Here is a 16,998-nt window from a genome sequence, read left to right on the forward strand (position 1 = left end):
TTCCAACCAGTGTTGTCCCCTAGAAGGGACCAGAGAAGAACTGCCCTACTTTGCTCTCTAAAGGACATTCAGGGGTTTTTCCATAACAATTCTTTTCAAAGTGCTCTGAAGGCAACTAGTATTTCTACAGGCAAAATCTTGCATTTTGAACCCATACAGGGCAATTCCACACAGTGTGGCCCATAACATTTCATAGGGAGTTAACTGCCTGTACGTAAGCTAGGGAACTTAGTGAATGAAGTAAAGATAGCTATACCACAGAATGCTTATCATGTTTCATGCACTGTAACTAGATGATGGAATTTTCTTCAGTCCCCATAGTTAATGGAATATTATTATCATTGACTTAGAGATTTGGCAGAAAAGTGACTCAATCAACTTACCCAAGTAGTCAGTCAGTACAACTGAGACTTGAATCAGGATTGTTCAGTTGGAACCACGCTCCCCGCCCCAATCGACCACTAGGGATCATGTCCTGAAACAGGCTTGCAGCTTTGTTTTTTTTTTTTTTTTTTTTTTTTAAATTTTATTTTATTTTATTTGAGAACATACTGTACAGAGGGGTTACAATTACATGGGCAGAATAATGCATACATTTCTTACCGAGCATTGCATCCTCCTCCTTTGTTTACCCTTCACCTCCCTTCCCAGCCTCCCCCCTCCCTCCCACCCAATCATACCCCCCCTCCTCCCCCCCCCACCGACATTGTAAAGCTGGTTTTGACATGACATTTTGTACTTCTCATTGTTGCAACAGGTCCACCTGAATCCTTAAACGACTTGTTTGTCCCCGTCTCCTCCACATGTTATACTGACATCAAATATAGTGAAAGCAGGGGTTACACTGTGGGGGAGGGACATACAAAGCAACAAAGAAATAATCTTATAAATGCATTAGAAACACATGCATGAAAGAAACAAAAACATTAAAATACATATTTGAGGTTTTGTTTTCCTAACATCACATTATCTGACTTTTTCCGCTTGACTCATACCTATACTAGATATTGCAAATAAGAGAAACCATGGGACCTATGTTTCTTTGGGCCTGGCTTACTTCACTTAATATAATTTTTTCCAAGCCTTTCCATTTCCTAACAAATGGGGAAATGTCATTCTTTCTGATGGAGGCATAGAATTCCATTGTGTATATATACCACATCTTCTTGATCCATTCATCTACTGAGGGGCATCTGGGTTGGTTCCATGGAACAATAAAAGACCCCGAATAGCAAAAACGCTCCTCAACGGAAAGAATACTGCTGGAGGAATATCAATACCAAATTTCAAACTCTACTATAAAGCCATAGTAATCAAAACAGCTTGGTATTGGCATAAGAACAGACCTCAGGACCAATGGAATAGAATTGAAAACCCAGAAATGAACCTACAGACCTATAGCCATCTAATCTTCGATAAGGGAGCTAAAACAATAGAATGGAAGACAGACAGCCTCTTCAGTAAATGGTGCTGGCAAAACTGGTTAACTACATGTAGAAAACTAAAGCTAGATCCTTATATATCACCCTGCACCAGAATCAACTCCAAATGGATCAAAGACCTTGAACTCAAAGCAGACACTCTGAAAACATTACAGGATGGAATAGGAGAAACCCTGGGTCTCCTTGGCTCAGGCCGAAATTTTCTGAATAGAGACCCGGAAACACAACAAATCAAAGAAAGGCTGGACAAATGGGATTGTATAAGGTTGCAGAGCTTCTGCAGGGCAAATGACATAGCTAGCAAGATCAATAGAAAGCCCACGGACTGGGAGAAGATCTTTACTAGCCATACAACGGACAAGGGTCTCATATCTAAAATATACTTGGAACTCAAAAAATTAAACCACCCAACAACAAATCCTCAAAGAAACAACTGCCCAATAAGTAAGTGGGCGAAAGACTTAAAGAGAAGCTTCTCTGAAGAAGAAAGAAGGATGGCCAATAGACACATGAAGAAATGTTCAACATCCCTAGCCATAAAAGAAATGCAAATCAAAACAACATTGAGATATCACCTCACTCCAGTTAGAACAGCAAAAATCAAGAACTCTAACAACAACAGATGCTGGAGGGGATGTGGACAGAAAGGAACCTTACTTCATTGTTGGTGGGAATGTAAACTTGTTCAACCACTTTGGAAAGCAGTATGGAGGTTCCTCAAAAGACTCCACATAGAGCTCCCCAACGACCCAGCAATCCCACTTTTGGGCATTTACCCAAATGATCACAAACAAGGCCACACTAAAGCTACCAGCACAACTATGTTTATTGCAGGCTTGCAGCTTTGTATTCACACAATTACAGAACTGCTGTGTCCTTGGAGATGAAAGAGGCAACCACTAACCCTCCACCTACAGCCACAGGAGTTCTTAATGAAGTCATCTTCAAATCACAAATTCCTTTCTCCCATCTTTCCTATCCTGTTCTATAATGATTTAATTTGCTTGCATAACACATGTAGATGAAACCTTTTTGAAGTTCTAAACAGATTTCTATTCTAGAAAGAAAAACATTTTCTTTGTCATAGTTTTCAGAAGAGATGTTACTGATCATCTATGAGGTCTAGTGCAATTTCCTTTTCATTCACCTTTTTCTTCATTGAGTATACATGGCTCGTTTAGTGTCTACTGTTGATTTTGCCAAATAATTGTGAGTAAAATATTTATTTTGTTTTAATTGAATTTTGAGTGTTTTCTTCTTGATTATTAAGTAATTCTAGGGTTTAAAAGATACCGGATTTATGTTGGCAAGTCAAAAAAAGAAGTAATTTGATTACTTATATGCTTTATTAATCCTGTCAAAATTTTTCAAGTAAAAAATTTTACTATAAGCTAAACTTTAATTTTTACAATGTTTTATCCAGGTTTTGTGAGAACTGGTAGGGTATCTGCCTTAATAAATATAACTACTCTGTGCCTACAGCAAATGTTTTATTCTTAAGAATTGAAAGTACTAGGTACTGGTGGCTCATGCCTATAATCCTAGCTACTCAGAAGGCTGAGAACTGAGGATCACAGTTCAAAGCCAGCCCAGGCAGGAAAGTCCATGAGACTCTTATCTCCAATTAACCACCAGAAAACCAGAAGTGGTGCTGTGGCTTGAGTGGTACATGCTAGCCTTGAGGTGAAGCGCTCAGGGACAGTGCCCAGGCCCAGAGGTCAAGAAAACAACCACCAAAGTGAAAAAAAAAGAATTGAAGATGTACACTAGATCTGTATCCATATTCAGACTTGCAATCCTAGTCCTGAAACTTAACATTGGGATTCCTTCCCATTAAACAAGCCGTTGCATTAAAATGTCTAAGAAGCTTCGTGTAGGCTGAAGTGAAATTGGTTTTGAATGCAGAAGAAAAAGGCTTATTTTATTAAACCACATATCATTTCAATGGAAGGTATGTTTAACCATTTTGAAAGAACAAGTTTTAATTACGTTACTTTTCCAGGTATCCAGAATCCTTACAAAGGCACAACAAAAATTGGTTTCATGAAGCTTAAGTGGAAAATAAAATCTATTGTGACATTAGAGAAGTGCATAGAAAAGCAAATAAACAAGAGCTGGATGTGTGATATAGATGTAATTTCTGGCATTTTCAGTAGAAAGAGAAAACTAGTAAAGTGGGTATTAATTTTTAAATTAAGGGTGGAATTTAGAAAAGCAGAGAGGAAATCAGTTTGGGGACAGTAGCTATATGTTGGTGACATGGGCCAAGAAGCAAATTTCTGAACAAGGGCATTATAGTAGGGCCAAATATGCTCACTTGTCCAGACAGTAAGGGCAGTCTTAGCTTCCCATTCTCTCTGGCCTAGACCTGGACCCAAAGCCTTGGACGTCCCCTGAAGTTCACTGTTCACTTTGTTTTTTTTCTCTTCTGGATCAAACTCAAAAAGCCATTTATACCTTTTTTTGATTCATTACAGTACTTGTTGGAGTAACGGTTACTTTCTCCCCCAGCAGTCATGGCTGTCTAACCAGTGCACACTTCCCCTTGTGATTTGTTTCTGTCTCCTCAAAGTTGAGATCTTTTTGAAGGTAGGAGCTATATTACCACCCCGATAGTCTTAGTGCTTTTTTTTAAGAAATGGTGGGAAGAGAGTCTGTACCTCCTTTCCCTATTCACCTCAATAGAGTTTCTAGAAGTAGAAGTAAATGTATTGTTTTTCACTGTTTTTTTTTAAATTGTAGACTTCATGTATCCAAAAAAAGAGAGAAGTGTAAGAAACTTCCTTTCAAAAATTTTAATAATACAGATAAGTAGATAGATATAGCTGGAGATATATATATATATATATATATATATATATATATATATATATATATATATAATGAGTGAATTCATAACAGGTTTTAGATTCTTTTCATGCTACTCTGGCAATGGGTCTTTAATTTTTACTTTTAAATGATTTTTATGTTTAAGTATTTAAAAGGCATGATTTTCTGGGTGGCAGTGGCTCATGTCTGTAATCTTAGCTTTTCAGGTGTTTGGGATCTGAGAATCGTGGTTTGCAGTGACCCCAGGCAGAAGAGTCTGTGAGACTTTTATCTCTAATTAACCACAAAAAGCCAGAAGTAGAACTGTGTCTCAAGTAGTAGAGTATAAGCCTTGAGAAGAAAAGCTAGGGGACAGCACCAGACCCAGAGTTCAAACCCCACAACTAACAAAAAATAATAATTTTTTAAAGCATGATGATTATTATGTTAGTACGATGTTAATGTGTTAATACGATACTCTGTTAATATCTGGGGTTTTTTTTTTAGAAAAATCCCATACACATAAACTTACATTCATTAGATTTTAAGAAAGCAGAATGAAAGGGACAAAAAAAAAGGTCAGGCCAGCAAAGAAAAGTAAGTACTAAGAAGGAAATCAAAGGAACTTCTGGTAAAAGCAAAGCCCTCCAAGATGCTTGTGTGTCTGGCAAGTGCATTTAAAAACACTCTGGGAAGGAAATGTATAATGTAGCTCCTTGAAGCTAGCCCCTAAAAACTTGTGGTAGGTGTTATCTGTAGGCACCTTTAGTTTGCTGTGTCAGGAAAAACATTCCCATTTCTTATACAGGTAATGCTTAACACTATTGGACAACAGAACTTTTATTCATATCATGCTGTAACAACCACTTTTGTGTCATTTTGGTGATGTTGTCCTGTGTGTTTTTCAGATCTTCCCACTTCCTCTGACATTAAGCTAACAATGTTGTTGTTAGCTTTTAGCGCAGGCCTGACAGTGTCTTGCTGTAGTCCCTACGATCTATTGCCTTATTAACATGCAGACCAAGTAAACAAAAAATCATCTTATTCAGAGACTAAAAATAAAAATGTGCCAGAATCGCCAAGGCAGAATTAGACTTTACCTTCAAAGTGGACAGTTTTTTTTTAGAAAATGGCAGAGAGAAGAAACCTAGGCTGGAGACTCACTGAGGTGAGGTTACATCGTGCCAGTGACTCCAGTTTTATCCCAAATGATTTTGTAATAGTCTCTATTCAGAGTCTGTGTGCCCTTTCAGCAATATCCTTCACATTACCAGTTTCCTTTACGATCCTTTTTGGCATATTCTAGTTATAGCCTGAACTCAGGGCCTGCACGCTGTCTCTGAGCATGTTTGCTCAAGGCTAGCAGTCTACCACTTGAGCCACAGCGCCACTTCCAGCTTTTCAGTAACTTGGAAATAAGAATCTCACAGACTTCCCTGCCTCAGCTAGCTCTGGACCGCCTTCTAAAGAGCTAAGATTACCGGTGTGAGCCACTGGCACTCTGCTTATGTTATAGCTTTTTTAAAGTTACAGAAAACTTTTTCTTTCAGAACCAGATAATAAATATTATAGACTTTGCCCTCCAAGAGACAAAAATCAAAAACACTGTGTAGATATTTGTATAACCATTATAATGTAGAAAGCCTTTCTTAGCTCATGGACTATGGTTTGCCAACCTCTGTCTTCTGTTGTTTTCCTAATATCAGGAATATGAATATGAATGTAATGACAACTCCCAACACTGATGCCCATCTATGAACTTCAGGTTCAACGCCCCAGCCATGCTGTTCTGTTATACCAGGAAGTACTTATTTCACTATTCTAGTGCCATTTTCCCTATAACTTCAAAGCCAAGGTCTCCATTAAAACCATTATCCAGGGAAGAATGCTGGAAGGAGTGACTGATGGCCTTGCACTCTACACATAAACGGACATTTTAAATTGTTGTGGCCTCTGGGGACATCCATCTGGAGAAAGTACCCCAACTTAAATTTCACTAATCTGAAACTTTTTACTGTTTCCCTTTTTTTTTTTCTTTTCTTTCTCACTTTTTTCTTTTTTTCGCCTCTCCTTCCTTCCAGTCCATTTCTGTACTCCAGCTTTCACTCTTCCATCTCTCTTTCTCCTTTCCTTCTCCTTGTCTTCCCTTTCAAAATACAGTAGGTAGGCCAGGTGATTTGAGGGAGAGTCATGTAGACGATACAACTCAGGTAGAAAGTGGAATGAAAAATAGAATACTGACTTAATGAAAACAGATACTTCTTTTGTCTATGTGTGCTACAGCAGTGTAGATATTACCTAGGCCTGGTAGCTTGGTTATCCTGTATATATGCTATGCCGTGAGATCAGACATTTAACAAGTAATCTTTTAGAGCTCATCTAATGTACAGAAATTGATTTCATCTAAGTTAGTGATAGCTCCGAATACTGTTGTCTGTTAGTCAGAAAATACATTTCTAGAGACACTGAGGATATTTGGCCTAAAGGCACTGAAGAAACAGTGTACCCTCATGACAAATTTGATCTTTGAGATATGTGTATACACAGACACACATAAACACACAGTTAGATTTGGAAAAGGGAAGTTTGGGTTGAGGTTTACTGGAAGATGAGTTAAATATCCCAGGAAATTTATTTCTTATTGTTATAATCATTAGACTTGTCAACAGCTCATATTTCTTTCCTCTAAGTGGATCAAGATTGAAATAGGTGAAAAATCAGAAACATCATGTAAAATTTGCCTTCATTTCTTGTTAATGTTGATTTTGAAACTATTCAAAAGATGTATGCTGGCATGATCTATACATATATTTATTTTTGTAAATTTTTATACAATAGGAACCTTTTGAGTGGGGATTTTTTGAGAAGAATAAAAATAATTTAGAATCTGTTTACTTTTATTTCAGCTGTTTCTACAAACATTTGTAAATATTTGCTAAATCTGTCTTGAATTACATAGAAATAATTGGAATTATGACTCCATTCCAGAGCATCTTGTACTAATTATTTCTTGCTCCATAAGAAACTGCCAGAAAATTTAGCAGCTTAAAACAGCTTTTTATTATTGCCACTTAGGCATATGGGCTCAGTGGAACATTTTTCAACTGCAATGGTGTCAGCTAGGCTAAAGTCATCTGGAGATTTGTCTAGGCTGGCTATCATCAAAGGGGATTAATCTTAGGCCTGTGGTTGAAGCCTGGAGTTCATTTGGGCTGACAGTTTAGAGCACCTACAAACTCCTCCCCTGACTTCCTGTTTACAGCTTGGTCCCAGATTGGCTTCACTTTTTACATGGTGCCTGGATTCAACAAAAAGTTGAAGCTCCTAGGCTGGAGCTAGCCTCAGGGTGTCACTGGCACCATATTCAGTGGGTTAAAGCAAGATGGCCTTCCTAGATTCAAAAGAATAGTGCAATCAACTCCATCTCTAGACACAGGTAAGGTGAGGGGTGTGTGGCCATCTTTGGAATATGACTCTCCTCTCACATTTTCTAACATATATTATATGTACAATAAGTTGAGCATACATTTTTATACCATATGCACAAGAACATGAAATGTACTTCCTATTAAAATGAAAATTACTAAAAAAAATAAATTCTGTAACTGAAATATAGTAACACACAGATTTCTGGCTATTTCACTTTCAGAAATGGACTCCCTACCCAAAAATCAGAGATTATGTGTTTGTGTATGTATATACAGACGTGTGTGTGTATATATATATATATATATATATTCCAAGGTGTGCCACTATAGTGACCTTAGAGAGACAGATTCTGGTTTGTCTATACTTACTTAAACTGTGTAAATAATTTTCTCCAAAATAGTTTCATGTCATTTGCATTTCCTAATTACAGATCTGAAAGCCATCATTCTAAAATTAGAGTTAACTATTAACCAAATGCAGACTGCAGTGCTTTTTTATTTGCATAAAATAAAACTTTATCTTGAAGTTCCTCAGCCACAATAATACTTAAGATAATCATGAGCAATTAATATGTGTTGATTGCCTTGATGATGTTCAAGGCTCTAGAAACTATAAAATGAAGATTTTTTGTCCACTGGCAGCCTGAGATTTACAGCGAAGCATTCAGGATCTAAGATAGCAGTAAGAGTCATGGTTCTTGTATTTTAGAGCAATCACTTTTTTTCTCTTTCTCTTTTTCTCTCATTTGAGTATTGGGGAGTTGAACTCAGTGCCTCACATATGCTAGACAAGTGCTCTACCACTTGAGGTGTCCTTGCAGTACAGAGAACTACTTTTTAACCTAATGTCACATAAGTTTAAAAATACTTGGGGGATTTTAAAAACTATCAGTGTTGTGGACCCAGCCCAGACAAATCAAGTTCATTGGAATTGAACATAAATGTGCACATTAGAGTACAGAGATACAACTCAGATCTTGTTAAAATGTAAATTGTATAAATTAGGTTTTCTCAGTATATCACATACTTCGCTTCTCAGTTCTTCTTTAAGGTCCTTTTTCAAGAATTATAGTCAGCTTGCCGATTTTTGCTTTCATTTAGCTCAAACTACAGAGTGAACTTATACTAGACATCTGTTTTAATGTAAAAGTTAGTTTCATCCCTTGCTCTCTGCAAGTGAACAAAAGAAATTTAGTTCTCTGAAAAAAAGACCAAATTAATTAGATATCTGTACAGCAATTGCCTTCACTTAAACAATTCATAATTAAACATGTTAACTTTCAAATAGCATGCTCTTATATAACTGATAAAGGGTGTAATTAGTTCATCAATCTCCTAAATGATTTTCTGCCTTGGGACCTTCACAGACCTTAGTTGGCGGTTTCTGTCCAAGAGCTTGCATCCCAGCTACTCCGTCTGGTCCCTCTGATAGCAGCTTAGAAAACTCTCAGCCCACATCACAAGAAAGGTATTACAGGCTCCCCAGAAAGTGCTTATTCAGGGATGCTAGAAAATAGTGATGTGGCACAATTGTCTATTAAACTACAAAAAGCACTTAGCATTTGAGTTGTACTAATTTTTTTTTACCACAAGAGGTCCCTAAATCCTGTTTGATAAATACAGGCCATGGCAGGCACACCTCTCCAGATGCAGTGCTTCTGTGACTTTCCCAACTCTGTGTTTAATAACTTTTTAAGCACAGGAAAGCTAAGCTTTGGTTCTTAAGAATCAGCTGCTAGGAATTTTCATTTTTAATTACATCGGGATAAAGAAAATGGCAGCATCCAGTGCTAGAAGAGAAGGTGGCGCCAGGAAAAGAAGTTCCATCAAGTTGGCAGTAAAGTAGAATTCCTTTAGAAGTTAAGTGAAAAAGTCGAATTTTTCCAGAGGTTAAGTGAAAATGCAGGCTACTTTGTGAGCTGCAAACAAATAAAACTGTTCCTCTTCCTTTTTGCTTTATGTCTAGATTTTCTTTCCTGTCCAATCAATGTAAATCTGTTCTAGTTTTTGATAACAGAGAAGAATGGAAAGACTATTCAGATAATAGGGACTTTGATAGTTCATGAAACAGCAATTTTTGTTGTTCGGTCTGACTATTCCAAATCTTATTATTAGTCTTAATATAAATGTTCCACTTCTGCTACTAATTTAGCTGTTCATGCATTCATTGTCTGTTCCATGCTGAGAAAAAGGATGTATTTATTTCCTTTAGAGTTTTAAATCTTCTTAGAAGATTATAACTAATTGCAGTTTATCTAGAATCTAAAGTCTCCCTTTAGTTTCACAAGCTTAATTTATTTTGATAAAAAGATGTGCGTAGTTATGTAATTCTAATCCTTGGAGATTACAAAGGGACAAAAGTAGTTCTCCCCAAGACAGCCAGGGAGCTTTTGTAATATAAGATCAACTCAGATTCTGTGATGGGTTTTTTTGTACAGGGTTGTTTTCTTTTATAATTTTTTCTTCATTTCAACAGTTCGACAAAAAAAAAAAAAAAAACCAGTATCATTTTATAGAATAGTCTTCACTGGTTATTATATTTTCTTCTTTTAAGTTAGTCTTCTTGAGATACTAATAAAATTAAGGACAGAATTTAGATTATAGTATTTAGAGGTATATGCTTTTAAAATTCTTTTGGAAATGTTAATACTAGGTTATTAAATAGCGATTTGTAAATTGACCATTAGATGGCGCCAAGTACACATGGCTAGGAAAACCACAGTTTTCTGAATATATAGTGCTACAAGTTTTCTCATTCCACATTATAAATCTTTGGTTATATAGCCCAAATTGCTCATGTAACTGTAACCCATCTGTACAGTATTTTTACAATAAAAAAGTACAAAAAAGAATTCCGAACAAACAAAAAAAATTGCTGCAAAAGCTCTGTTTTTCTGAATGAAATAACCTCACATATGACTCCCTTAGGTAAAAGAGATCTAGCCTCTAAAACTACTTTGATGGTCAGGCACACATCAATTTGATCTGTTCTTAGACATTCATTTTATTTTATTTTTCTTTTTTTTTTTTTTTTGTCGGTCGTGGGGCTTGAACTCTGGGCCTGGGCGCTGTCCCTCAGCTCTTCAGCTCAAGGCGAGCGCTCTACCACTTGAGCTACAGCGCCACTTCCGGTTTTCTGGTGGTTTATTGGAGATAGCAGTCTCACGGTCTTTCCTGCCCGGGCTGGCTTTGAACCGCGATCCTCAGATCTCAGCCTCCTGAGTAGCTAGGATTACAGGCGTGAGCCACCAGCGCCCGGCTTATTTTATTTTTCTTAAAAGAGCCTTTTCCTAATAGCATCTTCCCCTCTCTGGCACAAAGCAAAATATATTTTGATTTTGATTGGGATCATTACATAACTTCTGCCACATTTGGAGATCCAAGAGAATGAGACCAAAAAAATGTCCTTATAGAATAAAAGAGCACAGCCTCATTTTTGTTCTTAATCTCCTGGTATCTGTATATAATTTTCTTGTTGTAACAGTCTTCCTTGTATTATTGGTTAGCCTGACTTTGGTATTTTTACAATGTGTTATTTTCCGATTAAATAATGATCATCTGAGCCAAGATGCTTTGGGCTACATATAACAGGTGTCCTTAATGTTGAAGCTTTATTGAGTTAAGGACTTCACATGACCATAAGTCATCCAGAGACAGGGTAGGTTGTTCTTCCAATGATAGTGTGTTAGACATAAGAACTGCACAGACTTTTTCTGTGCACGGCTAGCTTCCAACTTTGATCCTCAGATCTCAGGGTTACAGGCATGAGCCACCACCAGGGAAAAAAAAATTTAATGTTATGTGAATCTAACATTGTTATGTCAATCAAATCTATTTTCTGCTACATATGCACAACTTCAAGGCACTGGGTAAAGTACTAGGGATAAGTCTGGAGGGAGCTGCCACCATCTGTCTGTACTGGAGCCTAACCTAACACATAGATTCCTAAGGACCTGGCGCATACAGCCAGCAGTACCAGCTCACTCATTGAAAAGTCAACATTCACTATCAGCGATGGGCCTTTGTGGTCTTCCTGGCTTGTTTTGTCCTGACTTTTGCATGTTGTTTGTGTTCTGTCATTTATTAACTGAAATATGATAGATTCAAGAGAGATCTCAAATTCCTTAGAAAGCCAAAATCAAAGTTCAGCAAAATAAAACACCAGGAGGCAGGTACCCAAAGAGGGTGGGGCAGGGTCAAGATGGGAAGGGGTAGGTGAACGAAGAGGAGAAGAAGGGGAGAAAGCGGTCGAGAATGCAATATATATCCCACAAAATGAAGCTGAATGAGACGGGAGGAATGGAGCAGGAATGGATCAGAATGTTGAAAGGGTGACATTGATCAAGATAAAGTATATTCATAAACTGATTTGTTAAATGGCAGCTCCTTTGTAATTTTTAAAATATTCGTAATTAAAAAGAAGAAAAAGATACACTATACCTATAAACTAAAAAAAGAAACACTGCTTCTGTGTCCCAGAGGAACCCAACTCCCTGTACAACTGTTTCACACCAAAGCTGTGTGGCTGGTGCATCATCTGAATATTTGGTTCTTAGCTCTGTTCAGCAAGTATTTGTCTGAAAGAATACTTAATAGCAACTGGAACAAGATTTCCTCTGGTTTGGAATGTTGATAATACTATGTTTATTATATTACTTGTTTTAATAATGTATTTTTTCTTATCCAGTGAACAGTCAAAATCATCAACTGATGCTATCAAGCATCATTTTTTAATGAAAACGAAAATTACTTTTACAAAACAGTGTTGGTATCATTGCTAAATTGATTGAACCTAGTCTTAATCCTTTTAATTTTAGCCAGAGCTTTAAACATAATGAATGTTTTTTAATCTAAAGAAATTTTTAATCACCTTGGCATTTTTTTTCAGAAAATTGTGGACTATATTTTCCCGAAATTAAAAGAGATCCAGGCCGATATTTGCACAGTTGTCCAGAATCTGTAAGAAAATGGCTTCGACAACTTAAGAATGCTGGGAAAATTCTGTTGCTGATCACCAGTTCTCACAGTGATTACTGTAGACTTCTGTGCAAGTATATCCTTGGGTAAGCAACAAGCCATTACATTTATCTAATAAAATACTGGTGGCAATTAGACCAGTGAGTAACATTGGGTCCAAACCGTACTGTGTAAAGTAGTTCTGGGAGACAGTGTTTTGGCTTTCCTATTACATACCTGAGTATCTGTGGCCAGCAACCTATCCCAAGTACATTTTCCAGGAGCAGGAGCAGAATGTTCTGGGGACAAGATGTACTTATCTCTTACAGATGGCTAAGGCTTGATGTTTTCTACAAGATAGGTGGATTCCATGTCCTTCAGCCTCCCGTGAATTTTTGCCACCTTTGGATGATTACTGAAGGACACTAAATTGTAGAATTCATTTCCTGACAAGTGTCTTAGTCAACAATCATATCTGTGTAGAGCCATAGCCTTTGCTATTTAGCACAGCCAGGGATACACCTGACATCCATGAAATCATCTTTAGAATAAGCAGTTGTATTTAGAATAAGGCAGACTTGGAGGAAGGCTCTACTGTGCAACTTAGTGTGCTGTTGGCTTTTGGTTTGACCGGTCATAAGAGCTCTGAAAAAAACAGAATGGGAGAAACATTTCTCAATATAATAAAAGCTGTATAGGGCAAACCTAAAATCAACATCCTGAGACATGGTGAAAAACTGAAATCATTTCCTCTAAAGTCAGGAACAAAAGAAGTATCTCCACTCTCTCTGATCTTATTCATTACCATTCGGTAGTTCCTAAGCAAAGCAATAAAGCATGAGGAAGAAATCAAAAGAACTCACAGATAATGGCTCTATATTTAGGACCCTAAAGATGTCAACAAATAAAAGCTCCTATATCTTATAAACACGTTTGGCAACATACCAGAATATAAAATCAGCATATAAAAACCAATAGCTAAGCAGGGCATGAGTAGTTCACACCTAAAAACTTAGCTACTCAGGAAGCTGAGATCTAAGGATCACAGTTCAACCAGGGCAGGAAAGCCAACCAACCAGGGCAGGAAAGTCTTGTGAGAGTGTTAGCTCCAGTAACCTACCAAAAATGCTGGATGTGGATCTGTGGCTCAAATGGTAGAATGCTAGTATTGAGCAAAAGAGGTCAGGGGCAGCACTCAGTCCCTGAATTCAAGCCCCAGCACTGGTACCAAAAGGAAAAAAAGAAAAAAATCAGTAGCTTTTCTATATACAGACAGTGAATACACTGAGAATGAAATCAAAAAAGTTATTCACAATAGCTTCAGCATAAATTAAATATCTAAGTATAAACTTAACCAAGGAGGTGACAGAAATGACAAAATTAACATTATGAAAATGGCTGTATTACTAAGATCAATGTACAGATTCAGTACAAGTCCCAGTGGCATTTTTCACAGAAATAGAACATTCAATCATAAGATTCTTTGAGAATCACAAAAGATACCAAATACCAAAAAACAGTCTTATGCCAAAAGACACAACACTGGACTTCAAATTAGACTCCAAAGGCATACTAGCAAAAGCAGAATGGTGCTAGCATAAAAACAAATATGAAGACCAATGGAAAGAGCCAGAAATAAATCTACACAACTACAGCCATCTGATCTGCCACAAAGGAGCCAAAAACATACACTGAAGAAATGTTTTCCATGATTTACTGCTTTGACTAGGAATTCCAGTACAGTATTAAATAGAGGAGAAAGAGTGGACATCTTTGTCTTGTTCTGGCTCTAGAGAAAATGGTTCCAGTTTTCCCCTATTAATAGGTTACCTTTATTATGTTCCTTCTGTTCCTGGTTTGTTCCTAGTCTGTTCAACAAATGAAGTTGGAAAAACTAGTTATCTCTATGAAGAAGGCATGAATCTAGAACCCTATCTTCTTTTGTTTTTGGCCAGTCCTGAGGCTTGAACTCAGGGCCTGGGCACTGTCCCTGAGCTGCTTTTGCTCAAGGCTAGCACTCTACCACTTGAGCCACAGCACCATTTCTGGTTTTTTCTGTTTATGTGGTACTAAGGAATTGAACCCAGGGCTTCATGCATGCTAGGCAAGCATTCTTCCACTAAGCCACATTCCCAGCACCTCTCTCTCTCTATTGTCATCTAAAATGTGCTACATTATAAGATTATACTAATTTTTTAATATCTTCATAATTAAAACACTCCAAGAAATTTTACCAGACTTACTATAATGCAGCTTTAAGACCAGTGACAAAAAAGTACTAATAATTCTTCAAGATAATTAGGTCTAGACAAATCCCAGTCCCCAGATTTGAAAACATGGCTCCTGAATATTTCATTGATGATAGAGATGATTGAATCCATCACTGTATTATCCTCTGGAGGACATTTCAGTATATAGATTCAGGGTGCTTATGAGTGCCTGCCTTGCTTGCTTTTCTTTTTTTTTGTAAATGTCTGATTTTTTCTGATATTTTTGTTGTGTTCCTAATGTAAGGAATTGTCAAGAAGACAGGTGATCACTACCTTTTATTTCTAGTGCAATAGAAATGAGTGAGAAAAATATAACGCATGAAACACTTGACCACAACAATGCTGTTGTAAACTAGACCAGCAGAGATTAAATTGTTCTCTGTGGAGAGTTCCTAGTCCCTTAAAATAAATTTACGAAAACCATTGTTGCTTTTAGAGATGATTTTGCTGACCTTTTCGATGTTGTAATTACAAATGCATTGAAGCCTGGCTTCTTCTCCCATTGCCCGAGTCAGAGGCCTTTCCACACACTTGGTAAGTTGTATTCTCTTTCTTTTCCTCTGTAGCTATTGGCTTACAAGCAAGTGCAAAGCAATGTGTCATATTCCCAAATGGGGAGGAAAGAGAATGAACCTGTGTTTGAACTATATTCTGCCGTTTTATATCCTAATCATTTATGTGCATGTCGGTCTCTTTCTGTTTTTGAAAAATCAAGGGCACAGACTTTACCTTGATCTTTAGAGTCTAGCTAAATGCCAAAGTAAATACCCCCAGGGAATGAATACTAAGTCAAAATTGATTATTTTAGTACTTATGGAATTTATGTTTACTGTGCAGATATTTAGAAAAGCTTACTGGGGTTTTTTTCCCCCCATCTGGAAAGAGTTCGACAAGAACATATCAGAGTCCTTTGGAGCCTTCATTTTTGGGGGCTTCTAATTTAAAATATTTTGATGGAAGATACAGTGAATTCAGTTGTTTTTAGAGTTAAGACAAAAAATACTTCATTCCTTTTAGAGTAAAAAAAAAAAAGGTGGTTGGACTGTTATTCAGCAGAGCATGGAACTGCCCCGATTTTTTAAATCTAATTCACTATGTTCTGCTGCCGTGTTTATTTTGTGGCTGTTGCTGATTCTCAGCTACCTTTAAGATTTCTGTCAGTTTCTGCTGGTGGTTTGCCTTTCCCTTTCTCACCAACTGTTCTATATGCGGCTGCCCTTTCTTTTCTTGTCCTTCACCTCTGAGTGGTTGGAGCTCAGATGTCTAATTTCTTCTCTCTCGGCTTCACTTTTAGACCTATAGATGCCTCTGTCTTCTCCACCCCCAGAACTCAGGTCACATACAATTTGAAGTGTCCCTTGCTAGGCTATTCTGTAATTCTGTAGTCATTTTTCTAATGAAACAGCAAACATTCATTCTTCAGTTCCTCGGCCTTTCACATCCACTCTGTCCTTAGGGCCTCTCAGGTTTGTCACACCTGGAATGGCTTGGTACAGCATGAATTCTATCATGCCCCAGGTTCTGCAGTGCAATTCCACAGCACAACAGCTGAGCTCCGAGACTCCATCTTGTCTTGGCTCCTTCAAACCGTTCTCGGTGGCAGGTGATATGATTATATGACATGAGTCATATCAGCCCCTGCCATAACCTGTGGCGTGGAAATGATTAAGTCATTGTTCCAAATGGACAAAGGCAGAGGAATAAGATGAAGACAAGCACAAGCGAGCTCCCTGAGAATAGACAGTGCTAGAAGCCAACCTTCCCTGGAGTCACACATTGGTGGCCAGTGGTTGTCATGGTGACAAGGGAAAAGAGTGGGGGCTCAGTTCCTCCACCTGCAGAGACTGTTCTGGGCAAACAGCATCCTTTTGGTTGCTATCTGGAGCTCTGACTGATGCTAAGGTTTTTTGAGAGGAAGGGAGGATCTTTGGCTCACCAAAATTGTAAATTCACTGCAGTGTTAGCAGGAGTTACCACCTCTGGTTTGATGTCTGTCTTCAGTCTCCCCAAAGCTGTCAACTCTTTCCCATCCCCCGTTGTACAAATCATGATCCAACACCTTGTCTCTGTCTCCTTCGCCCGAGCCACCACCTA

At 37.7% G+C, this 16,998-nt stretch overlaps 1 protein-coding gene across 2 annotated transcripts in view; it reads left to right on the forward strand.

Moving 5' to 3' along the window:
* The window catches only part of Nt5dc1 (5'-nucleotidase domain containing 1), a 105,601-nt gene that overhangs the window by 78,426 nt on the left and 10,177 nt on the right, over nucleotides 1-16,998 (forward strand). For both annotated transcript variants that reach the window (XM_042665825.1, XM_042665797.1), the window contains exons 7-8: nucleotides 12,567-12,741; nucleotides 15,341-15,438. In XM_042665825.1, the coding sequence (XP_042521759.1) occupies nucleotides 12,567-12,741; nucleotides 15,341-15,438 (273 nt within the window). The remainder of the gene's footprint in view (nucleotides 1-12,566; nucleotides 12,742-15,340; nucleotides 15,439-16,998) is intronic.

This window comes from Dipodomys spectabilis, unplaced genomic scaffold (assembly GCF_019054845.1).
Source record: "Dipodomys spectabilis isolate Male_0828 unplaced genomic scaffold, ASM1905484v1 ptg000001l, whole genome shotgun sequence".
NCBI lineage: Eukaryota > Metazoa > Chordata > Mammalia > Rodentia > Heteromyidae > Dipodomys > Dipodomys spectabilis.